The sequence below is a fragment of the Centruroides vittatus genome, unplaced genomic scaffold, assembly GCF_030686945.1.
Source record: "Centruroides vittatus isolate TY-2023 unplaced genomic scaffold, ASM3068694v2 contig_926, whole genome shotgun sequence".
NCBI classification, from domain to species: domain Eukaryota; kingdom Metazoa; phylum Arthropoda; class Arachnida; order Scorpiones; family Buthidae; genus Centruroides; species Centruroides vittatus.
Window position 1 is genome coordinate 2759672 of NW_027122612.1, and position 27851 is coordinate 2787522.

The window sequence follows — 27851 nt, forward strand, 5'->3', positions numbered from 1 at the left end:
CTTGAAAAGAGATTACATAAGTTTCTCACCTCTCAGCTCGAGAATAACGTATATGTGGCAAAGGATCCCAGGGATGTGGTTAATGAGATACAAGATCTAATTTTAATGGATAATGAGGTTGGAACCGTAATGGACTACGAGAGCTTATACCCCTCTATAAAAATTGAGTCATGCAAGGTAGCGCTTTTGGATTTCATGCACAGCAAAAGCCCAGATTTGGCAAATTACAGTAATGATTTGATAGAGCTAGCTAACCTTGTCTGCTATGAATCTTTTTTCGCTTTTAATGGCCGTCAATACAAACAAAAAAGGGGAGTCCCAATGGGAAGTCCTATGTCAGGATTGTTGTGTGAACTTGTATTGAGAAGGTTAGAAAAGAGTGTTATTTGTGGCTTCATGAATGACATTATGTATTTTAAAAGATACGTGGACGATGTCCTTGTAATATGGAAAAATGACCGGAAAATCGAGGAATTTATTAATAGAATCAACAACAACGATGACGGCCTCATGCTAAAGATTGAACAGACGTGTTCCTCACGGATACATTTTTTAGACATTGACATCGAATTCAAGGAAGGACATTTGATCACTAAAGTGTACGTAAAACCAACGCATAGCCCTTTGTACATTCCATCGCGTTCGAATGATCCTTACCAATACAAAATGGCTGCTTTCCGTGCCCTTGTTCGCAGGGCTTTTCTCTACTGCAGTAGTGTGGTTGATAGACAAAAAGAAATCTACAGGATATCGCATATCGCTAGAACTCTAGGGTACAGGGCAGATATGATAACCACACTAATCAAAAACTACAAGAATAACAAAACAAAAGCTCAAGGAGGGGATTTCCGCAAATTCCCAAAGTTCACGTATGACAGAAAGAAAGAAGCTATCATGAAGGAAATCTCAGCCCGCAAAAATACCAAGTTAATTTTCAAGAGGGCTCCCAACTTGTACAAATTATTAAGGAACGACAAAGACCGTATTGATAAAGAAAGAATGGCTGGAGTGTACAAAATTCCTTATGAAAACCAAGAACTAGGCATTAATAAAAACTACATTGGAGTTACTAATAGAAGCTTAGGGATTAGATTGAGGGAGCACAAATACAACATCAGCAAAAGATCTAACGCCACAATTCTATCTCAGATGGCGCAGGTTGAAGGCTCGGTAGTCAAGTGGGGTGAAGCAGACATCATTAAACCTGTACACTCACCGACTTTGGCGTTTTGCGCCGAAAAAATTGAAATATTTAAGAGCAGATTACATAATGCCTGCATTAATGCCAGGGGTGCTGAAGGGTTGCCTTCGGCATGGAAATATTTAATTAAGAGGTTTGATAGCTCTTAATTTAATGCCTTGATTTTGTTATCACTGCATATCTTGTATTTGTCAGAATTTCGTATAATTTATTGATAAATGCACTTCTTGCATTTATTAGAGTTTCGTGTAGTTTATTAATATTTATTTATTTAACCTATACATATTTTTTATATATTTTTGTTATTTATATTTAATTTTTACTTTCTTATATGTATATTTTATCTGTTATTTTATTTATTTGTATTTAAATTTTTTGTTCCATTTTGTGTTTGCATTCGAATATGTTTAACCTGATGATGGCCAACAGATTTGGCTGAAAACGTTTGTTAGTTATTAAATTTTCTCAGCAACTTAAGGTGTTTGGTTGTTTGCGATACATACAAATTATTTTTAATTGGGGCTGGAGACTAAAGAAAAACAACAATTTAGAAAAAATGTTTAATAAAATCTTAGATAATACATATGTATAACAAATTATATTATTAAAATTGTAAACAGAAGTTATTTTGACGTAGAAGGCTTCATAAAATCTAACAAATTCATCTGACGGCTCAAAGATTTTTTTTCTCCCACAAAATTTCCTCGTAGCGTGCTAATAATTTTTTTATTTCTCGTTTTGTAGAAGAAATGTGTTCTGTGTTTGGAGTCTATATTTTCTAAAATTTGTAACCCCTTTTTATTTTTGTATCGAAGTCTTTAATAATGTTAACTTTACATTCCAAAGATAAAGTGTTTCTTTTCTTGTTTGATGCAGTAGAATCAGTTTTACTTTGTTTGGATGACATAGTAGAGTTTCTCAAGTCTCCGTAGATATAACAAACACAGAAATAAATAACACAAAATAAATTGTAGCTATGCGTCAATTCTACGCGACACATCCGAACATGTAAGCTCAACAATAGTGTGGGGGGTGAGTAATCAAGAGTTGCGTGGCACTCAAACAAAAGACGAATCAACGAGATTTAAAAATCACGTAACTCCAGGTTCGCATAAGTCGGGGTAGCGTAAGTCGACGTATTACTGTATATATTAATATATATTTGTCATAAGTCTAGATGATTTTATTCAATGTCTACTCCATCCTAAGTTTTGAAACCATTTCTTTATGTTGAATGAATACCTATGGGCAAGCCTGAAGCAATGCTATATTACTTTCTGTTTTCATTCTACTGACTGAGTATTGAACATGTTAATGCACTTGCTGTTTCGAAATTTCTCTCATATGTGTAAAAACAAATACTTTTAACAATTTATGAAAATAACTGTTTAAATATATTTTTGTATTATCTTAGTAAAAGCATCACTATTTAAAACTGACTAATAAATAATTCAAGTTAAATTTTGTAAATCAATTTAGAATTAATTTGATTCTAATATAAATATAAAATTGCAAAATTAAAAAAAAATTACTTAATGCATTTATATTATACTATTTACACGAATGTATAAGATATAAATAATTCTAATAATTTTTATTATTTGAATTTATATGATTGTTATCAGCGTCAAATTAAAAGTTTTAATTTTTTTATTGGTAGGAGAAGAAAATCCTGAGGTTACTTAAAGATTCTCAGCAGGTTAGAATCATTTATTTTTATTATTTTCATTTATGAAATAATCATTTTACATTTTAAGATAACCCAATGAACTAAATGATCATTGAAAAAAATAATTAGTTATTTGTAATGATTATGAAGATAAGAGAGCCATGTCAAAAGTATCAGTCAAATCTGTATACTAACCAGTGCAAAGTTTATTGTAACAAGTAACTACGACCATTGTTGTACTCATTAATGTGTACAAAACAGTTCAAAATAGCAATATTTTTCAAAAATTCTGATAAAATAGCTTTGGTATTTTGAACTGTTTTTGTATAGATTAACATGCACGAACTGATAACTTTCTAAGATGACAAAATATCTCTGTATCTGGACTGCTGTATGTTACTATGTATATAATTCGTCTCTGTAATCCAAAAGGTTTTTTTGGTAGACGGTCTCACAGCAAAACGTTAAGTTAGGAACTCTCTTTTATTCTTTAAAAAATGACATATGCATTTCGGGTTGGTATGTTCATCCAACCCCTCCTCAGTGCTAATTTTTAAAAGACAAAAAAAGAGGAAAATAGGTATAATACCCAATACATGACACAAATACAAACAAGATGTCACACTTACTTATTCTTACAGTAAAAGTTGCGTATGGGCTACTACTACATCAACACACCGAACATTATCTTTCCATTTAAAATGCACTTGAAGTGTTTGCATAACTTCACTTCTAACAATCATTGTACATTATGACTATTTGTATAAACAACCAGTATATACAATAACCAATACAATACATACCTCTAAAATATCAATAGCATGTGAACAATCAAAACAACAGGTGATACCCCTGAATACCACCTTTCAATCAATCGCAACAATATCACCATTCCACCACTATGTAACGCCCTCTATCACTTTATACCATCTAGAATCTATTTGCATTCTATCAGAAATATTTATTAAATTATTTTGGTTTTTCTTAATTTCTAAATGTTCTTTAAATTTACGTTTATATATATCTCTTTCATGATGTAGGATTTTAATATTATTGCGATTAATTTTACATTTATTAATTTCCGTATGTTCATACCAAGGTGAATTTTTATACCTCAATCTGATAGCCGCTTCATGTTCCTTTATTCGTATATTTAATCTCCTACCCGTTTCTCCTATATAACTACATGGATTCATACAGTTACATTCTATTTTATATACAATACCTGTTCTATTTAACACATCTATATTATTAAGGTTACTTCTATTAATATATCTAGAAACATTATCTGTGATCTTATTAGTTAAATACGGGGCTAAACATATATTATCTTTCTTAAGGATTTTACTAATATTTTCAAATATATTTTTTATGTATGGGAATTTTTTATACTGTTTTTCAGATGACAAAATATTTATGATAAAATTTGTGCTGATTAGTAAAGATTTATTATCCAGTTCTGTTATCCAGTTTATAATTTTTAATTCAAACATTGAAAGTAATTCTTCCTTCTCATAGATCTTACAAACAAATAATTTTTTTAAATTAAAAAATCAAAGTTCTTTTAAACTTGAATAATTTAATAATAGTGTAAAAGAAAATTTTATTCTACAGTTTTACACGTTTTAGTTAGTTGTATAATACATTCATTTTATATAAAGAATATGCCTGGATACAATTTATTATGTTATTATTGAAATATGTAATGTTTACTTATTTATTCAAGCATAATAAATTAATTTATTTTCTAGTTTTTAGCTTTCATAGACTAATAAACTAATATAATTTGAACTAATATTGTATAGACTCATGTTCAATAAATAAGCACAACCATTAATTTGGTGCATATTTCAGGAACTATTGTGTGGAATAGTGTGAAATTTAACCTACAAGCAGAACATTGTATTCTTTAAACAACAAAATAATTGGAAGGCAAAAATATAATTTAAATTATGACAAACAAGAAAAAATACTAAGCATTGTGTCATAAAACTTTCAGCATAGAAAAGGTTGTTCATGTGAATGGCAACATTGTGTGTGGTTGCCTCCTACATACATGCACATGCATGCACACTGCATAGTGATTGCTCATACTGATTATAATATTGTTTATCGGCTCTGTTGAGAGCAAAATCCATTCTTGAAAAAGAGCATTGTGAAAGCTTATGAAGTGAAGGCTGACAAGATGCCGCTTATCTATAGAGCAGCAATGGGAAAACTTTTTGGGAAAGGGACCTTATCATATCAGTAAAATAGAGCCAGAGGTTGCACTTTTAAAATTTATACAGCATGTTTTTTATTCTTTTAATAATTATGAAAAAAAATACACATTCTTTATTTAAGAAATTAGTAATTAATAACTTCAATGAAATTTTTTACATTCTTTAGTTATCTTTTCAAAATCTAGATTAAATTTTGTAGTTCACACTGATATGCACAAATAACACCTTTCTTACTTATTCCAGTAATTTTTATTTTGAATTATTATTTTTGAAATTTTTTAAAAATCAAATCCATAATACTTGTAGAGCAATTCTCCATTTTATGAATATCTGATAAATGGAAAGGCTTTTTACTTGAAGGCCTCTAAATGCAGCTGAAAACATTCATAATTCAGAATAAATGTTGCCTGAATATGTAAGAAAGGTATTATTTCATGCATATCAGTGTGAATTGAAAAGTTTAAGCACTGAAAACATACAAGCATAATGTGAGAGAGAAAGATGACTTAGATACATAATAGGTTGCATTTATGTTTTGAGCAGATTTTTTCACTGTACACACAATTCATACTCTGTAGCATTGTTCTAACTGAGGCAAATTTTTGTTGAATTTTGCATTCGAAGTTAGAGTCGTTTAAAGTATGAGGCATCACTGTACTTCAAATCTTCAATATAACTAGTTAAGTGTGGAAGAAAAACTACAAATACAGAACTACAAAAAAAAACTACAAATACAGAAATAAATCACATAAATTCAACTACTCAAAACTGGATATATGTTAATAAACACTGCACATATAACCAATATCCAGCAAGAAGAAACTACAAGAAAGCAAACATGCATCATCAGGCTAAGTCCTAAGTTAGCCTATGATGCCTGTTAAAGATGGATGAAAACGTTTGCTTTTCTGTAGTTTTTTCTTGCTGGATATTGGTTATATGTGCAATGTTTATACACCACATATGTATATATTATGTTTTGAGTTCTGAATCATTGCTGACATATATAGCTTAAGGAATTGAACATGTCTATCCAACCTTACAGTGCTGGGTTACAGCACTGAGCTAATATGTTATATACATTTTGTTTGCTAAATGCACCCAATAACTAAAGCAGAAATTACTCTAGCTAGTTTAATCTAAATTTTTCCTTAATTCCATAGGTTGTCTATGGCATGTGTAGGGACATCTTAATACTGCCAATACCAGTACTTTCCTTCGATACCAAGTACTTTTTGTACTTGATACTTTCATCCAATACAATACCTGTATTGATACTTTTCCTCAGGTATTGGATCCAGTATCATTATATTTTTTACAGAAAGGTAAGGTCTGACTGAAACCAGATTTTGCAGCCAAATCAGAAACTGAAATGAAATTTTACACTATTTGGTTAAGTTAAACTTATATAAAAATGTATTATGGCAACTTCATTTCCAGAATCTATATATGCTTAGAGTTCTGATTACTATTTATGAATAAATATTTAGTTAAACATTATGCAGTATTTTTGTTTGATAATCAACTTTGGATCATCACTGATGTTTAAAATGAACTACATTTTGTACATACATATTTGCACTGATATTTGTAAAATTTGAACACAGTAAAGAACTTTCAATGTAAAGACACTGTTTTACATTTTAGCCAACAATTTCTTATCCACCCCATCTCATGCATAGTAATATTCACAGACCCCGTTAGTAGGACTATATCTGGACTTCTTTTGTGTATATAAGACATCTTATGAGTGTAAGACTGACTGATGCACTGACTTCTGAACTAGATATTAGCAACAAAATATAAATTGATGCTCTTTGGCCCACTCAGCCTTCATTGTATTGAGTACAGTACACCTATCCCTCTTATTACGTGATTTTGAAGTACAACAAAAGAACAAAAGAAAACTAATCCTCTTTTTACATGGGGGAAAACACAGTTTATTTGAAAATGTTTAAAATTAACTTTTTGTTAAAATTTTGCTGCTGTTTGTTGAAATCAAGAGTTAATTTATCCTTTTTAAGCAAAGTACAGTATTGTATGTACCGGTATATCAGAGAATGCTGTATGTCGTTTTTATGTTTCCTATGCTATCTTGTGTTTACTATAGTTATGTACAGATATGTTAATGATAATTAATGTTACAATAAAAAAGCTCATGTTTCTTTTGTAAGTTTTTTTTTTTTGTTTCATTGAAGTTGTGGATCCTGTTGAGCAATTTTGTACTGGATGCATATATCATACTTTTTTATGCGATTTTTTCTTTTTTGTACACAGCATTCTTTGGAATGTATCCACCGTGCAAAATGAGGGATAGGCATACTTTCTCAGGAATAAAAATGACTGGAAGGTGACACGATAGATTGAACAGTGACAAATGGCAGGATTTACAGTTTCAATACCCGATGCTGATACTTACCAGTATAGATGTTTTAAGATCGATACTGGTATCCATACTTCAAAACTACTCATGATATCGGTATTGATATGTTTGTGGTATCAGGACATCTCTAGCATGTGGAGCAGTTTTTAATGACAGTCCAGAGTTTCTGAGTCCTGAGCATTTAAAAAAAGAAAACACCAGATTGAGAAGTGACTAATAATACGTGATTTGCTGACATTCAAAACAAACCTCTCTCCAATTTTATTCTTACTGTTATTTTCATCGTATATCCATACCTTAAGACTATTTTGAAATTCACTTATGTTTAGATTTGCTAGAAATTTGTTTACAAATAAATTACTGTTGAAACTTCAAGCTGTATAAAATCAATACATTAATAACCTGTAACATGAGTTGTAGAACATACTAGAAAAGTAACTTATAACAGTACTTTTTCAGATCAGTTCATTACTCTGTCATACTTATTTACTAAAAACTGTGTAACAACTATCAACCAAAGGACTATATCATATGCAACATATATATGAATACATTTTTGCATTAAATTTGCTTATGATTATATGATAAAAGTATGTAATGCATATTCCTTTTTGTCAAAATTATTCTCTTTCTTTCAGGAATGTTAATTTGTATTAATAACAACATTAATAATTCATAAAATAAAAATATTTTAATTTATTTCTGTGGTTTTGAAATGTTGGATTAGATTATTTACATGTAAATAGAATACTTATTCTTAATCCTAGAATATTTGGAAAATAAAACTGGCACTTCAAGTCTTTTCATTGCTTTCTCTTGGCATAGCAATTAAAAATATTTTCCAGTCTCTATGCAAGAGAGTTGAAATTTTTATTTGTGATAGATTCCCTAAAAATTTATCAAAATGTATCAAATGCATTCTGCTTGTGAAGTTATATAAAGAGTATATTAAATTTTTATTTTAGTTTTAATGTAATATACAATATGACCCCAATTTATGAATACTCAAAATACAATTCATGAATATATGAGAATTCAATACAGCTGAGTTGTTTTCTTCTATTGCTCCCCAATTTACGAGATGAAATATTCAGTGCAATGAGCACCAACCAATATTTGCAAGAACAAAAATTTTCAGTTCATCCGTTTTTAAATTGTAGTCTCAATTTTCTTTGTTCATTTGCATTGTTTCATTTTACTACAAATAATATCAATTTTTTTCAACATATTTATGCTGTTTAGCAAACTTTATCTCAATATTACATATTCTATCAGTGACTAAAATTTCATTAATTAAAAAACTATTTTATTTTACTATATATTACTTGTGTTCTGCTTGCTCTATTGTCTTAACTAACTGTTATTTTCTTACTATAAAGATATGTCTGATAATGACATGTTTTTATGTTTACTTCTGTTATGTCCTATTTACTTTCTTCACTTCATATTTCTCTGTTTTAAGATGATGAATAACCTAATCAACACTTTTATTTACTTAATTTTTTTTCATTTCATTTAATACGAGTGGTTGATAGATAGGTATTTTATAGCACTTTAATATTATTTGGATAACATGTGTAGGGTGACTGGATTGTATCAGAACAAGAATTTAAATTTCAGCCATAAGAAATAATGGAAAAGCCTACCCCTATCTACAAGAATTCAATTCACAAGAGATTTTAAGGAACGTGAGGTAAGCTCATAAATTGGGGTTATGCTGTAATTGTTAATTATCATATTCGTCAATATTATCAATCTGTTCATTTAAGTTTTCTATATGAATTTGAAAATGGAAAATGTACACATTCTTCTCTTACATCTTTTTTTAATTGAATAGAAGAAATCTTTAATCTTTTATAAATTTGACGTTGAGATGTAATTTTTTATTGTAAGAACTTTTTATTAAGATAATCAAATATTTTGGCATACTTATCAATATGTCGTGCACTTAGAGCTTCTTACAATTTTTTAGTTTTATACATTATTGTATTTTAAATATTTTCCAATTTATATAGTCCCTGGTAAAAAGTATTCAGTAGTTTTTACTATTGAATTTAGTTGCCAAAAAAAATTCTTCTGAAATTACAATAAACAAAAATAAATATATACTAATGCCAAAATTAAATACAATTACCTTTAGTAAAGGACTACCATTGACATCAACTTTTTAGTGTTGGAAAAATATATTTTGTCTTATAGTCCCATGCCCTAGGACGGGTGGCAAACCTATGGCATGCGTGCCCAAAGTGGCACGTAAGAGAAATCATCTGGCACGTAATGTATCATATGATTTTTGTTTTTTTTTTTTTTTTTAATCATCCTTTTTTCAATCAGATTTTTTACATTTATTCGAATTAAAGGGTATTCGTTTAATTTCTTTAAATATCATTATTAGGAGTCTAAGACTTTGGCACGCATTAACATCTTTAAAGCTAAGTATGTTTACAATATGGCACGTGGATTCAAAAAGGTTCGCCATCCCCGCCCTAGGAAAAAAGTATGTGATTTTTGACAGATATTAATGCAAATCTAATTAGATGCAAGAAATGTGCACAATTAAATGATATAGGTGTAAGTTCATTTGCAATATATGTTTGCACATTATAACAAATAAAAATGGCTTCTGAGATTTAATATCCATAATTTGTGTGAAGATACAAAATAACGGATAATTTGTTTCTAAAAAGAAGGCAAATTGCAAAAGGATGTTGTAACATTAATTGGATGTGCAAGTAGTACAGTATCATGTGTTTGGAAGAAATACAGACTGACAGGAACAGTAGAAAAACTCACAGAAAAACAAAGCAAGATAAAGAATTAGTGAAAATGTCATAAAAATCATAAAGCTACTTCAAAATAAATAAATATTCAATGGAAAATGCAAGGAGTTATTGTAAGTGATTGCTCAGTGAGAAATAGAGTGAATGAAAAAAGTTATTCATTGACAAAAATGCATAAGTCTGACCAAACAACACAAAAATTGACCCATTTATAACTGGAGAAAAACATTTTTAGTAATGAATCCAGAATAAACTTAGGAGCAGGTGATGATAATGGCTTGACACAGAACACGTGAAAAATTCAGTTCAGATTGTTTATGTTCATCAATCAAATTTCCTCAGCATTTAATGACATGGGATTGTGTTTCATCTGCAGGATCAAAAGAATTATGTATAATACATACATCTGTTAATACTACAGTGCATTTGGATGTCCTTTTTGAATCCAACATTGGATAATCAATCTCTTTGGAGATTCAGATGATTTTTTTTAAGATGACAATACTCCTTACCATCACATGCTAAAGCTTTTTTGAGGCAGAAAAACATCTGCATTTAAATGGCTCCCACAAAGCGTAATGTGAATCCTATTAAAAATATTTATACTTATTGTATGGTTCGGTTGGCACTTGGTGATGCAATGGCTGCCAATCAAACACTTTCAATATACCAATTAGTAAATTAGTTATAAAAAGTTTTAATTGGCATAAATTTGAACTTTTAATATTCTGGATAACATTTTGAATGAAAAGCATTTGTTTTCATGCAATTTTATCTGTAGGAGATAAAAGTAAAATAACTCTCAATGTATTCATCTTTCTGAATTTGTTTGACTTTTTCTTTTAGTACAATAAATTAGACAATTGATACATTTGATTTGAGATTTGCATTTTTATATTTATTTTTTTTATTATTATTTATATTTAATATTTGGAACTACTGTATTCTATATTTAAACTTTGAAGAATTCAAATGGCTTCCAATGATATGTAATTTTGATTTTCATATAATGCTTATTGTGCTATTTTGTCGGTTTGAATATGTTTGTATCTGAAGCCGGAATTTAATATTCCAAAAACATTTATTCAGAATAAATTACAGTTTGGCTTCTAAACATGATATACTTTTGACTAATTTATTATATATATAATTTATAAATATTTCTAAAATAATATTTTCAAATATATTTTCTTGTTTATAATTTTATATTTGACATTTATTATTGTTATATTATCTTATAACTAGAGTTTTATTTTTTTTCCATTTTTAGAGTGACAATGATTTAAATCATAAATTAAAACAGCTGCAATATCAGATTCAGTTTGTTCATAATGTGATGCAACCACTGTTAGGATCTTCATTTATAAATTATCCAGTAAGTTTTTGATTATTTTAAAAATTCAATTTTTGAGTAGTACAAAAATATAATTATTATTATATTCAGAAACATTATAAACATATTTAAAAATATCTGTAACTTCTAGAAATTTGATTTAGATATGAACAAAATCAAATCAACTGCTGCTTATTCATGAGCTATTTTAAAGCTATAATTTTGATTGATGAAAATTATAATCCTAAAAATAGCTTGTGAATAATTTGACAATATCAATATTAAAATTCTAAATATACAAATTTAACTTCAAAACTTTCGTGGATGAATACTCATACATAACATGAATTTTCAATCCAAGGTAGTCTTTACAATGCAAAGTATGTATTAGATTGGCATATATTTTGTCACAATTCTTCCAATAAGAGTCTTTCTCTTTGTCCTCAGTAAATGTGCTCGTCTTCTTTGTCCAGCAGTCTCCTTCTTCAGCTCAATGGTCACTCCAGATGAAACAAAGTCCATCGAGTAGAAAAAGAAATATGTTGTCCTCTCAGATATCCTTTTGACACGTCATGAACGTTTTTCCTCAATTGGTGCTCCACAAAGATGGCCTGGTTGATCCTCGTTGTATGCGCACCTGGCAAATCGAGACCATTATTGCCTCTGGTGATAGTGTTCGAATGACGCATAAGAATGGTTAAGGATGGAAAACGAATAGAAAAAAAAATCCAAACACGGAATGAGAGTACCACATAAATTTTAAATAAATTTTTATATCCTGAAGTCTGGATAAGATCATATTAAAATAATTTATTTTTACACAAATTAAAGACTGTTTCAGCATTTCTCAATTGTATAAAAATACATAACAGTATAATACAAAACAAAAATCAGTGATAAAAAAAATCTAAATATACTTAACTAGTAGTAATTTAGTATTAATAACTCCAGAACATCTTAAGTCCATTAAAGAAAATTTATTGGCAGAACAAGGTTTTCAGCCTTGTTTAAAAGTCATCCTTAGGTTCTAAAGGTGGAACCAAAAATCAAACAAGTCGTCCTTTAGAAATTCAAATTTATGTTTAAAATCTAATGGTGACCTTTAATCTGAATGGTTCCGAAGGCTATCATTATTACTGGCTTTGACTGAAAAATGAACCAAAATTATTTTCATGGCGGTGGTCATTCCATAATGGTTTGGGTATACTTTTCATCTGCAGAAAAAAATGAAATTGTTTTTGTTAGGCGTACAAAACTCAAAAAAGGCATTAATTCTTTAAACATAAAATCAGCCTTATCCATTCAAAACAAAATCAGCCGATACAAAAGTTGTTTGACTGGTTTTCCTATACAAGTTCTCCTTGTAGGCTGAGTGGTAAAAACAATTCAGTCTTCAGCTACATCAGTGTTTTTCAACCTTTTTCATAGAGTGGCACCCCTGGTTGTAAAATAAAAAATCACGGCACCCTTGACCGGCAGCGGATCTAAAATCTGAAAAAGGGGGCTTTAATGGGAGACAGATGAATCTTTTGCAAAAATGAATATTATGTGCAATGCTGGGGTTGAGTCCGGAGAGGGGATTCAGTCCCCGGGAAGAAAAATTTTAAAAATTGACAGCATTTTAAGTAGCATTTTAATGCAAAAATAATGTTTCTACGTGTTCAAAATCAAAATTTAAGTCCATTGAATTTTGTTGAAATACTGACAATGAGTTATCTTGAACTACACTTAAGTAAATTTCCAAGAAAATGCCTAAAGGTGTTAAACTTCGCGACACCCCAATCGTGGTGCTGCGGCACCCTGGTTGAAAAACACTGAGCTACATAGTAGGAGAAAGTTTTCAGAGCTTAAAGAGTTAAGGCACTTAGGCCTTTATTTTAGTTAACCATTCTGTGGGCACATTTTTCAACAGAATAATGTTCTTGTTTATAGTTCCAAAAAGAACAAAAAACTGGCTTGAGGAACACATGTGAATGTCGTGAACTGGCCTGAACTCAGTCCTGATTAAATCCTACAGAGAACATTTGGGCAATACTTGTTCATCTAGTTTTTGCCAATGGATGTCAGTTTAATACAGTGTGAACTTCAGAATGCAATTTGTCCTGGTCTAAAATTTCTGTTTCTCAGCTTCAAGACTTTGTGAAAAGTATGCCAAAGTAACATTTTGAAGTTGCCATTGCCAAAGAAGACAAAATTATTAGAATTTAATATTTATATCAATTCTGTTGTTTTTAAATTTATAAGTCAAATGGTCTCAATTCTATTTACACTTTTAAATATACCAAACTAAAAGAATAAATTTAAAAATGGAAATTATTAATACTAAATACATTCAAGAATCACTTGGATGTATTTATTAATAACTCCAAAACAACTGAAATCCAGTAAAGAAAAATTTATTGATGGAACAAATGTTTTCAACAAAAGTTTTTTTGTGTTACTGAATATTACCTTATTAACAACGTAAAAACACGTAAACAGATAATAAAAATATCATGATACACGAACGATCGCCTTAAAAATCAGGCTGTAAATTGGCTAATTAAATGATTGATATAAAGTAATTTGTTACTAGAGGTAGACATTAGGTGCCATCTCTTATCTAAGTTAATAATTATAATTTAAGTAAATATTAAATAAATTTAGAACTTTCTGGAATAAAAGAACTGACCTGGGACGGGGCTTGAACCCACAACCTCCGCTTGCCAGTTAAGCCACTCGGACCCCGAGCGAATCTTCGCTTCCAGAAGTATATTAATTTAGATATAACCTTGGTTAAATACGGTACTGGCTGGGAACAACAACTATGTCCACGGCCTAAGAACAACTCCACAACGGCACTCAGCCAGCTAACTTAACTTAAGGTGATCGTTGGTATTTCATTATACACGCATCGGGCTTAGTGATGTTTATTTATATTATATATATATACCTTGCTGGGTAGTACGTTAGCTGGCTGAGTGCCGTTGTGGAGTTGTTCTTAGTACGTGGAAGTAGGAATCGTCCCCAGCCAGTACTGTATTTAACCAAGTAAGGTTATATCTAAATTAATATACTTCTGGAAGCAAAGACTCACTCTGGGTCCAGGTGGCGTAACTGGCAAGAGCACCACATGGCAAGCAGAGGTTGCGGGTTCAAGCCGAGCCCCAGGTCAGTTCTTTTATTCCAGAAGGTTCTAAATTTATTTAATATTTACTTAAATTATAATTATTAACTTAGATAAGAGATGGCACCTAATGTCTACTTCTAGTAACAAATTACTTTATATCAATCTAAATGATTGATATAAAGTAATTTGTAAAATCGTGGCTAATTTATAGCCCGATTTTTTAAGGCGATTGTTGGTATTTTATTATATACTCATCGGGTTAGTGATGTTTATTTATATTAATAAAAGTATCTTCTTTACTCTCCATGTCCAATCACCAGGACAAACTATTCTCCACAGCAGAGATGAGCACAGGCAGAGGCATAGCCTCTAAAGAAAGGTTGTCTGTGCTGTGGAGAATAGTTTGTTCCTAGTGATTGGACATGACGAGTAAAGATGATATTTCTATTATCTGTTTACATGTTTTTACATTGTTAATACTGTATTTCCGCCAGCCCTATTTTACAAATGAATATTACCTTGTTCATATGTCACTTGAATCATGGCATTCTTTAGCAAATTTCTACCTGGTTTCCTCATGTTTTTTGGTCAATGGTACACATTTCTTCTTGTAATACCTAAACATGTTGCTGTCATTCAGTATTTGTCTCAGCAATCTGTAAAGTGCGATTTACACTGGCTATGAAGGGCTTGAAAATGAAGAGAGTGAACAGAGAAAACAAGGCAAGTGAAGTGAATTTTACTTACACTGCAAGCGGTGTTAAGCATGGTTGCAATTTTAACTTTTACCAATAGATGGTGTTTTAAAAAATTTGATATATACTTGTAGTTACCATGCTAATGTTTTCTTTGTTTACTGTGTTGTGTAGACTTATCAAAATTAAGTACAAATTCGGTACAAATTATATACCAGTATTATTTTCAATATGAATCTTTTGCTTTTCCTGCTGTGAGTCAAAAACTCTAGTCGAGATGAAAACTTTTTCATTGGTTTGCTCTTGCCAACACGGCTAGCTGTTGCATACTCCCATTGGCTGACATGAAAATTTTTAACTTAGTTTGCAAGATTCACACACACTCACATTTTGTCTTTCACTTTTTACTTTGTTATGCTTCGCATCTAGTGTAAATCACGCTTTACAGGCAACTGAAAAGATTTAACAATATCATTGCTACTTTTTAATTTTGTTTTGTTAAAAATTCATTGAATGCATATAGAAACATCATCAAATGATCACCTAAATAATCGAGCTATAATTCCACTAATTTAATGATTAATACTAAGTAATTTAGACGTATTTTGAAACTGTGCCGGTAGTTTTTGTTGATTCATAAACTCCATAAACTCATAAACTCCATGTATCTAAAACTTATGGTTTTTATGAATCAACTAAGTAATTTGTTACTAGAGGTAGATGTTAGGTGCCATCTCTTAACTAAATTAATAATTATAATTTTAATAATTTATTAAATAACTTAGAATGATCTGGAAGAAAAGACTGACCCAGGGCAGGGTTTGAACCCGCATGTGGTGCACTTGCCAGTTGTGCCACCCAGACCCAAGTAAGCCTTCACTTCCAGATGTATTTAAATTTTAGATATAACCTTACATGGTTAATCACAGTGCTGGCTGGGGACAACTCCTGTGTCCACAGCCTAAGTACAACTCCACAACAGCACTCAGCCAGCTAATGTTTTACCCCACGAGGTATATATATATATATATATAAGTATATCAAACAACACAAATTAATCGCAAACAGGCTCTGTGATTAACTGCATAAGGTTAAACCTAAAATTTAAATACATCTGGAAGTGAAGGCTTGCTTGGGGTCCAGGTGGCACAACTGGCAAGCACCACATGGCAAATAGAGGTTGCAAGTTCAAGCCTCTCTGGGTCAGTTCCCGATGTGCGGACCATCAGTGCAAATGTGGTCTTCACAGACAAGCTTGAACAAAATCTAAGCATGTAAAGCTTACTTAATATTAATAAATTGAAAAACAAAGCTTCTTACTTTAGAAGACCAACACACTTCAAAATGAATAATTATTGGTTCCCAAAACTATTTTATTTTTTGATTGATTGATTGATTCATTCATTAATTCGTTGATCAATAAATAATAATAAAATATATTATTAAGTCCAATTGTAACCCCTTTGGTTATGCATACATTTTCTAGCCGATTGTGATAAATATTTAATGCTTTTTCTATGGAAAAATCCTCTTCTGAAAATTCTCGAAACTAGAAGCAGGCAGAACCACTTTTTACATTAGAATCTTATATAATTCTTCTATTAATTTTCAAAATTTTGAATTGTCTGTTTACAGAAGAATTAAATTTAATTTTAATGCAAAAACTGTTTCATTCTGTCTACCTGCATTTTTGAGAAATTTGGAAAAGCATTTTTCCATAGCAAAAGAAAACATTAAGAATTTTTAATGCCATCTCCTGGAGATCGTATGCATAACCAAAAAGGTTGCAATCAGCCTTAAAAAAATCTTATTATAACTACAGTATGTTAGATTTTATATATAATTCTTTAATAAATGCTTCATATATCATTACTATAACGACACTTTTATTTAGTGAAAATTGTGTTTTAGATAACTCCAATAAATAACTGATTTATGTTGTTATGCTGTGACTTTGGTATATATTTAATATACATTCCTTAGTCTTTAACCATTTTTTGAGTTCAAACTATTTATTTAAGATTAAGTAATTAAATAAACAGTAATAAATTTTGCTATTTTAAAATATCAATTAAAAATGAATAATTTATTATAGGTTCTTATTCATCTACCTGCCAATCAAGTCAAAATGATAAACAAAATAGTACAGAACCTCAGACCAGGTAAATAATGAAATAGAAATGAATTTCTTTGAAATATAATTATTATTTTTCTAACTTGGAATGTCAGAATTGATTAATAAATTGTTTAAAATGGAAATTAATAACTTTATGAAACTATATAAATTAAATAATAATTCATTGCTCAATAATAAATATTTCAATTTTGTATGTGAAACTATACAATTAATAAAGCAGAGTTGACTAAATTTAGTTAGTTGAAATGTTTATTGCAATGATTTTTAAACAACGAGGAAAGAAAAATAAAATTTTCCTCCCTTGCTGTTAAAAAATCAATCAATAAGATTTCTTTATTGATTGATTTTTTTCTCTTTCATTTCCTTTACTGTACGCTTTGTTCTTGGACTTGTGTGATTACCCAAAATTAAGTTTCTAGTTTAATACCAGTATGTGAATGGCTTAATTTCATTGACTCTTAGTATTGGTAATATTGAATTTCTGATATACTGGGTGATTGTGATTAAAGAATCTCTATTCACTGCTCTCTAGAGAGATGCTAAGCAGTCTGAATGCAAACAAATCTTATATGGTGTGTACTTTTTGAGATTTTGGGAAACTAATTAAAATAGACACCCTATTCTGTAAATTTCAGTACAAAATGATATTAAACAATAATGAGAATTTTCAATATTTTTTATAAGAAATACTTTAGTATATCATTTTAACATAATAATTTTGTTATTTGTGATTACAATCATTATAGATTATAATTTGTTGAAGACATTTTTTAATTACACTTATAAATCTTCAGTATATTATCACCTTTAGAATGACTAACATTTTTAATCCTTTGTCTGGATCTTCATCAGGTCAACTGTTATAGAATCAGAATGTTTCAAACATTGTGAGAAATATGTTTTGTAAATATCCATTTTTTTAAAATGTTCCGTTTATCGAATGCTTTATGTTTAAATTTGTTTGCATGACATCATTATCATAAAGTGTGATACAAAATATTACGAGCATTTCAAACATACTACTACAAATTTTATTTTAATGTTATAAATGTGTCTGGTTGTGGTTTTAAAGTAATACTAACCATGCATAGGACAGTCGTTTTTCTTCTTTGAAATTAATACTACTACTTTTTTTTTGACTTTATATATTTCTAGTGATTCCAAAACCTCTTAAAAAGATTCTTTAAGAGGTTTTGAACTATACTTTCACTCCAGAATGAGCAATTGTGAGTAGAACTTGTGTTTTAATTGTGATTTTTTTTGTTTAATTTTGCTATCCATTTATTAGTTAATGTAAATATAGTATATTCTTCTAAGAGAAAAAGATTGATTGGTTATAATATACCAGATGACTGTGTCGTAAGGTGTCGTCACATCATTATTAGTGACATGAGATTAAGATTTAGTATGGATTGTACTCATTGATAGTATAATTAAGAGTATAATTCTCTCTTCTCCTAATGTGTCGGTTGATCCCATTGCAAGTCACATTATTCTGTAACGAACAGGAATTGAGACCAATGACACAGCTTATAATACATTAGTTCTTTATATCAAATCAAATGGATTATAATTCATTTTGTCAAGCAACAATGATAAGTAATTTGTTTTGATTGATACAATATTTTTATAATTGTTTAGGAAAAATATATTGTTTTTATTTTTAAAAACTATATAACTTTATATTTTTAATTCAAATTTTATTTACAGCACACAGATGTACAAAAAATGTAAAAGAAATTTCTACTTATGCATTAATGTTACGAGATTGCTGTTTGCTTCCTCTCCAGTTAGCCAATTATTCCTCTAAAGGACCTGTTATTAGTATAGAAATAAAAGTATGTTATGTTAGTTCTAAGTTAATTTATTATTATTTAAGATACTAATTATTCATAAAACTATATTTGTTATTAATCAGAAATAGTATTTTTCATAAAATTAGTTTTTATTCTCTATCTAAACTAAACTAAATAATTGTTTTTCATTGTATAGATATCTCTGAAAAATTTATTTTATTCAAAAACATGTAATGTAACTCTTTTTCTAACCATACAGCCAAAACAAGGGTATATGAAAAATGCAGGAAATTTATCTGGTGATCAAATACTGAAAACTGGAGTATGTTCTTTTTGTATGAGACAACATTATAGGGTATGTTCTTAGTTTATTTTTAAATAAAATTTATAAATGATTTTTAAAAATTCCTCGAAAGATCATTCAGAAACGAGTTTGGTTTTTCATTCCGAAATATGGAAATAATTGATACAAACTACAGAAAATGCTTGGAATTATATCGAAAAATCACTATTGTTGTTTTCTGTAAGTTCCTGACACAGCTTAACTTGAATTCTTGGCATTAATGTAAGTTTTTGCGTATATATTAATAACAAAAAAATTCCAGGAATTTATAATATTTTTTTCCCTTTCTTTGTCAGTTGGATATTGTTAATTGACAAACTGTTTTGGATAATTTGTATTTGACTTTGTTGTAGATTTTTCTGTGGGATATAAATTAGGCTACTAACTGGCACTTCTGCACATATTTAAACTTTTATTTTGTAAAAATGATTTCTTTAATCAAGTTTTTGATATGATTCTTCATTTTAAATGCATTTATTCTGAACAGCAGAAGAATAGTTTTAAAATGAACAGAAAATGTTCATTTTAAAATTATTCCTCTGTTGTTCAGAATAAATGAATTTAAAATGTCAGAAATCTTCTGTTTTGTTATATAATTTTCTAAATCTTTGAGGTAATTTGTATTTTTTTTTCTTTTTTTTTTATCATTCAATATATAATTTTCTTTTTTGCATTATATTATTAATTGTACATTCATCATTACTAAGTATAATTAAAATACTTTTTATATTGATTGATTTTATGCAGAAAAAAATCATCATCATCATGTTAGGTAAAAACTTTTATATCAGAATGGAAATGTTAAAAGTCGTTTTCCTTGTCAGTCATGTATTTAGTCGTCTTTAACATCTGGCTTTCCCCACAGTGGGATAGCCAGATGTGAAAGATGGAGTCTGACATATCCAGATAAGGACCACCCATGAAAAATTTCTGAGGGATCTGACCCAGAATTAGACTGAGGTCCCTCAGGGTTCTGATAAATGCTTTAATCACCTTGGCCAACTGACTTTTATTGTTTGCGCAAAAGTATTATTTAAAACTTACTTCATTTACAAATGGCAAATCCAAAATTTATTACATTATAATAATTATTTCAATAATTCAATTAACTTGGGTAATATTTTACTGGTGAGTCATCTTTAGCTAAACTGTTAAATCAGGGAAAAAATGTAAGGTGTTAATTTGGAATTAATTTTGTAGGTTAATTATTATCTAAATTATATTATTTTTCTACAAATATAATTACTGATATATTTAATAACTGTAATAGTATCTATTAACAGTAATAAATTGTACATTTTATATTAATTATGTATTACTATTTTATGTAATTTGCATCATATGATTTTCAATATAAAGTTATTTCTGTTTTACAGTTGAAGAAAATGATTATTGAAAGAAAAAGTGGATATTGTCCTCTTGATTTATTCAGTGGGTGTGTGTTAAATATATTTTTAAAAATTGGAATAGATTATTTTTTATCTACATTACGTATTTTCATTTTATAGATTTATTGAATCAGCAGATTTTTATTCAAAACTTAAAATTATTAAATGCCTTCATTCAAAATTTAGTATTTAACATTATAATTCTTAAATTATGCAAAAGTAAAGTGTAGTATATTATGTGTTTTATTTATAGTTTGGATACTAATTTACAATAAGAAAGTTTTGTTAAAACAACATACATATAATTTTTAATTTTTAGGTTAATAATTTTGCTTTATTCAGAAATTCCAAAGAAAATTTCAACATTTTACAGATCATATAAAATAACATAAAATTTTATGTTGTTTACTTCTTAAAAAACATTAAACTGTTTTATTAGAGCAAATACAAAAATCCCATATATTCTTAGAGCCATATATCCATCTTCAGGATAACACAATCTAAAAATACATCTTAATATCTATACTGGCCCTGCACCAGTTGGAGGCCCATCTGAGATAATATTTAAGGCTAATCTCGCATCTCTCTCTATGGTATGGTTTTTGTTTAGTTTTGTACTGTAGAATTGTTAATGTGTACTATATTATGTGATTGTATGGTAGAATTATTATTGTTATTTTTCTTATCTACATATTTTTTGTTAATTGCTTGTGTTTGACTATATAGTAGAGTCCCGTACAATGCGGGGGATCCGTTACTCATTATAGGAAATCGCGTTATTAAAACCTGCATTATCACACGATTTATGAAAGTTTAAACCTTGGCCTATAAGTTGAAAAAAAAATGTATACTTCTGATCGACAAAATTCGAGGGTTGTTGCTTGCTTATTTGCAACAACTTTATTTGTAGTTCATTTGTTGATGATTGTAAAATTTAAAAATTTTTTGTTACACTGGTTACTTGATTTAATGTAGTCCTTAGGGTCCAAAAAATGTGGGTTTTATATGTGAAAAAATACATTGTAAGAAAGAACCCTTTCTGCTCCATATATGAACAACCCATGTTATGTGAAAAAACACTGCTTATCAACTTACCATTCATCCTACTCAGACATTCTTTACTGTTTGTTTTCTTCCAGCTTTTTTACTAGCTTCTTGTGTATTTAGAAACACAAAATGGTAACAAGAAAAACACACCTTTAAAAATCTAGCAAAGAAATTTACTAATAAAAAGGTTTTCGATCAGTTTAATTGATCTTCAGTTATGATGAGGGACATTTTTATTAAGGGACGTTTATTCATCTATTTTTACTTTTTATTGTTTGTTTTATTTTTGTAGTTATTTATTTATTATTCGCAACTACAATTTCAGTTATTTATTTATGTATTTATTTTAGAATTCTGGTTATCGTTTATTTTTAAATTTACATTTTATTTTCACGTTTTATTTCATCGTAACTGAAGATCGGTTAAACTGATCGAAAATGTTTTTATTAGTAAATTTCTTTGCTGGATTTTTAAAGGTGTGTTTTTCTCATCTAATTATCCAGTTGATAGAAAATATATTGATACACCAAAATAGTGTTTTAAGAATTGGCAATTAAAGAGTACAAATGACTGACAGATTATTGTAAATTGAACCAATCGATTTTGAATTGTTTTAACTGTTAATTTAACTCTGTAATCTACAGCAAGATGAAATAAAAGCAGCAGGATCTGAAGAGATTAGATCAGTGGTTCCCAAACTTTTTTGATTCTCGGCGCCCTTGCTAAATGCAGCGCCATTGCTTTTCCCAAGGTGCCCTATGTCAAATTCTAACAAGTACATTAAATTGTAACATTATAAAAATTTTATAACATTTGTGGCACCCCTGTGAGGAAGCCATGGCACACACTATAGGAACCGCTAGACTAGATAAATTGTACTACATAGATTATCTGTATTGTTATGTAGGAGTGCATTCTATTGAAATTCATTATATCAAGTCATTGATGTATATGAATGGATAGTATGTAGTTTATTTTTATCACTTCAGCTCTCTAAATAGTGTATGGCTTTCTAGGTGGATGGTAATAGCACTGATTACAGTATGTCCAACTTTGCTGGGATATTGTAGACATTATGCTGTTTATTTTTGGATTGTGTCCTCTGAAATTGGGTCTGTAAATCCAAAAATATATGGGATTTTTATGTTGATTTAATAATATAAAATATTGATTTATTAAAGTTTTGAAAGTAGTAGTTTTTGTTTTATTTCATTTTTTTGAATCATTACAATTTTTTCATTTATTTCATTAGTAAAAAAAAATACAAAATTTTTAATCTAAATTATTATATAATGATTTTTTTTAGTCATAAATGATTAATGCTTGTAAAAATCAATATACTACTGTTTTAAAACTTGGGAAAATTCAAATTTTAATTATAAATGTTTTATTAATTTTGTTTGATTTTAATTTAATTTGTAATTTTCAGATGTAAAATGCGTATGCAGTATGCAATTAAACAACTATTAGAAACTCCTCAAAATTATTTAAAAATTTTCAAGGTATGTACTATTGCATAAATTGAAATATATTTATCATTGAAATATATTCTATAACAGGTATTTTTCTTGTAATCACCTTCATCTTTACATTTCCAGCATTTTATTTATAAATATAAAATTGTTCCACTCAAGCGTTTCATGTTTGTTATTCATGCTAATTTAGTTTTATGTATGTTTATATAAATAAAACTAAATTAACATGAGTAACTAACATTAAAAGCTTGAATAGAAGCAATTTTGTATATAGTATATAATAAATTTAATTGATATCTTGCTAATAATGTGTTGTTGAAACGATCTAAAGCAAAATTTGATTAGTTACATTAACTAATTATACACAAATCTAAAAACTAGATTTCCAACTGATCAGAGCTGTCAAAGTGAAGCAGTATGATGCACCAAGTTTGCTGCAAGGTGGCACCACTTGCCAGAATCAATTGATGCAATGGTTCATATGCTATGACAAAAGTCCAGTCTTTTTTGAACAGACCTCATATTTACCTAAATTTATCAAGCAAATTCTTATATATATTTACAATTTTTGAGGGTCATAGCAATCCATTTATGTTCGTTATGTTGTGACAGCATTATTTTTACACTTGAAATTCAACTTAATTTTTTTTCTTCATTTACAAAGATAAGACTTTGGAATTGTTTTTTGTTCTTTTTTAAACAAACAGACTGGCTACCACAGCAAGCAGTTAATCCTTTATTGTATTTATGTCTATATTGACAGTCAAAAGATATCCCCATAATGACACCATTCAGTAGGATATATAATTACATATCTGGATTATTATAGTTTGACTGTATCCAACAAAATAGATTGAAATATAAAAAAATTAAAGATATATAACTCATTTTATTATTCTATTAGAAATGATGCATTTCTATTTACTGTTGTTATTAATAATGAATAATTTTGTTGTTAATATCTTTCATACCAAATTTCAGAATCAAAAGTTAATATTTTGTCAAGAGAATAAAGCAGATCTTTTACCATTAATGGATGAATTTTTTGGAAAAGAATCACATGAAAAGTAAGAATTTCTTTTACTTAAATTAGTTAACTTTTTACTTAATTGTATTTGTTCTAACAAAATTTTTTGGAAAAAGAAAAATATGTTCCTCCTCTTTATGTTTATGCTGAAAACAATAATACAGTAGAGCATTGATTATCCGAATACCCTACACTACACTGCAAAACACTGGGATGTGTAAAATACTGCACTCATAGAACGTATAACCGGTGTGATATAAAAAAACAAACAAATAAAGGATGCAGATCACTACAAACGTTTTCAAACTGTTGGCAGTTCTTCTTCAGATGTGAGACTGAATTACTGATGGGATAGAGCGAACCATTAAAGGAAATTTGAGAAACAATTATAAGGTGTTACACAAGATGCGTGTTTGTTCGTTTAGTAGACCCAACGTGACCTTAAAGTTCGGACTCCATCAATGCCGAAAGCATTCCAGTCAGCAAATTCGAAATTCCAGTCGGCACTGTTCTGACACACTTCTGCCTTTTAAGTTATAATTTTAGTTTTAAATATACACAGAAATAACCTAATTATATATTTTGTAATTAACAAATTTTTTTTTTGGAAAAATGTTTAGTTTAGTGTTTGAAACTAAAGGTTTTTAAATTATTGTTTTTGTTTTTAATGCAGGTTGATTGTAATTAAATATCCTTCCAGTGTTGAATATAAATAATTTAACAGCCTAATGCAACAAAATTTTGTTTGCTAGCATTTCAGGAAAATCAGAACAGATTTTTGATGGGAATAGAGTTGCCAGATGTCTGGTTTTCTGGGGTTGTCTCAGTTTTTTTCTGTCTGCAATCTATCTGCAAGGACTGTGTTCTAAAATCCATTCCTACAATGAAGTACCTTTTTTTTCACACTTTAAATCTCTTTCTGTTACTGGTAGAGTAAGAATACACAACTGGCTTGTCCTGGAATTGAAGCATCCAATATCTTTTGGGAAGAATTCATTTTGTCCTTGATTTTATCTCCAAGTACCTGGCAGCCTTAGTTGTGAAAAATTTAGTTAAAAAATTTATCACTACAATCTAAACAATGACACTCATCACTACATAATAGGTCTTGTGGCACTGTGAATGGCAAAAAACACAAGACACTTCTATAGTTTCTTTCAACAATTAAAGCACAAAGAAACACATGATGTGTTCAAGATATTTTGTCATTAGTATTTACTTTAATCGCAAAGGAGGTATTGACAGGTATTAACAATGCTGCTGCTCACATTCAGAACAGATCTCTGTTCTAAATTTGTAAAACATGAAATTAGTGAATATTAAATTTGATGGCTTCATGTAACCAATATTCCATGATGCTTCTTGCATATAACCTGACAGGTTACAGATATGGACTTGATAAATTATACCTCCAGGATCAGCCCATAAGAATTGTTATTGATGGTATTGACAAAGGCCGTTAAATCCGGAACTGTAATTTCAAAAAATAATAATGTTGTCAATATACCTCTTGTAAAGAAGAATGCTGGGGAGGACTTTGCTCTCTAATTGTCGGACTACCATCTCACATAAGTCTCTCGATACTGGTCTACCCGTTGGGACTCCCTTTCCCTGATGGTAGATTATACCATTAAATTGAAAAATCAAATTGTAACAAATTAAGTAGACTGTTTCTAGGATATGCTGATGGAGAGAGTCGTCATTGACAATGTGAAACAACATATCCTGGAGCACACAAAATCATGGAGGAAGTTCAATGGAGGGGTCTAAAGTCTAAAACAGTGATGTACCGGGGAGGGCAGACTTCTTTCAATTGCTGTATGAGCTCCACTGAGCCTGTGACAATATAAGGTTACCCTTCTAGGTGGGGTGTGAGAAGGGCTTGGGTGACCTTTTCCAGCAGATGAGTGGGTGCTCTAGCTTTGTCTATAACCGGATGGAGTTGTTGCCCATGCTTATGGGTCTTCATAAACAATTTAGGGACATCTAGGAAGTCAAGAACTGTTACCCAGAGCCAGGCACCCAGCTAGCTTAGTGCAGGCAAAACACTTAACCTTAGATTGTAGTTTCTTGATGTACCCATCTTCAACCCTTTCACATTGAGTTTGTTCTATGTACTCACTTAAGCCCTGTGTATATGAGTCACATTTCATGAGAACCGGTGCTTTGGTTTTGTTGGCTCTGATGAGTAACCTTGTTTAGTTGCATCCAATGAATAGAACATCAAAGCTTCTCACTTAGTTCCAACACTTTGGGACTCCCAACGTGTTGGAACTCTCTTGCTTTTTTATTCTTGAAGGTTGTCATCCAGAATTAATACTCCTTTTGCCTATTTGAGAGATCTCGCAGCAGTATCTTCAAATCGGGGATGAAGCATCTTGTATTTGTCCTAGGAGGGGGGTTGCAAATGCAGGTTCATACTTCAAGATTTTCATCATAAATCCCAGTAGCTCTATGTCACCCCATACCACAAATGGGAAAGAGGGTGGTTATGACTTGGGAACTTGAAAATGTAGTATTCATTCAAATTTTTTCTTGTACCATTTCCTCAAATTGATTCTCAGTCTATCCTGGATATTAACAAGCTTGGCGTTTTCAACAGACAAGATCACTGGATCTTGGTGGAATGAATAGTTTTCAATTTCCCTTGCCAACTTAGAATACACAAATTTTCTGGTCGAATGAATGGCCTTGTTCAAAGCACATCAACTTCACCTTGGTAAGAAGAGGTTCAAATTTATTTCTTTCAAATAAAAGCTTTTATGTTTTGAAATGACGTTTCATCTAGTAACTGTTACAGCACCCGATGAAGAACTCAGTAGGAGTTTGAAAACATTTGTCTTGAGATAGTTGTTAGCTTTTTGTTTTCTTCACACCAGTTATTGGTTCTGTTTACATCAATAATAGTTTCCCCAGAAATTATATAGGGATGTCTTAGTGTTACAATTACTTCTAGCTAGTAAGATCACGTTCTGGCAATTTCAGTTTTTGACTGTAATGTGTAGGTGTACAATCATTTATAATTTCTTGAATAAACTAGAAATGATAGATTCAAGCCCAAAAAAGTGCTAAACTACTCCAGAAAAAGTTTAAACTGAATTCTTTTTTGTTTAGCGTTAATTAAATTTGCTCAGAATCTAAACAAACCAAAAACTGATACAGCGGAACCTCACTTAAAGAGCATAATTCGTTCCAGAACCTTACTCGTAATGCGAAACACTCATTAAGCAAAACAATTTTTCCCAT

General features: G+C 29.6%; 2 protein-coding genes across 3 annotated transcripts in view; one reads left to right on the forward strand and one right to left on the reverse strand.

The window, feature by feature from the left end:
• Jwa (PRA1 family protein Jwa) overlaps positions 1–27851 on the reverse strand; it is a 124576-nt gene that overhangs the window by 36227 nt on the left and 60498 nt on the right. The window lies entirely within an intron of this gene.
• The window catches only part of Ipk1 (Inositol phosphate kinase 1), a 49859-nt gene that overhangs the window by 13670 nt on the left and 8338 nt on the right, over positions 1–27851 (forward strand). For both annotated transcript variants that reach the window (XM_067281696.1, XM_067281695.1), the window contains exons 2-9: positions 2862–2900; positions 11526–11630; positions 17488–17554; positions 19240–19367; positions 19585–19680; positions 21045–21103; positions 23533–23605; positions 24560–24645. In XM_067281696.1, coding sequence (XP_067137797.1) covers positions 11592–11630; positions 17488–17554; positions 19240–19367; positions 19585–19680; positions 21045–21103; positions 23533–23605; positions 24560–24645 — 548 coding nt within the window. In that variant the 5' untranslated portion in view covers positions 2862–2900; positions 11526–11591. The remainder of the gene's footprint in view (positions 1–2861; positions 2901–11525; positions 11631–17487; positions 17555–19239; positions 19368–19584; positions 19681–21044; positions 21104–23532; positions 23606–24559; positions 24646–27851) is intronic.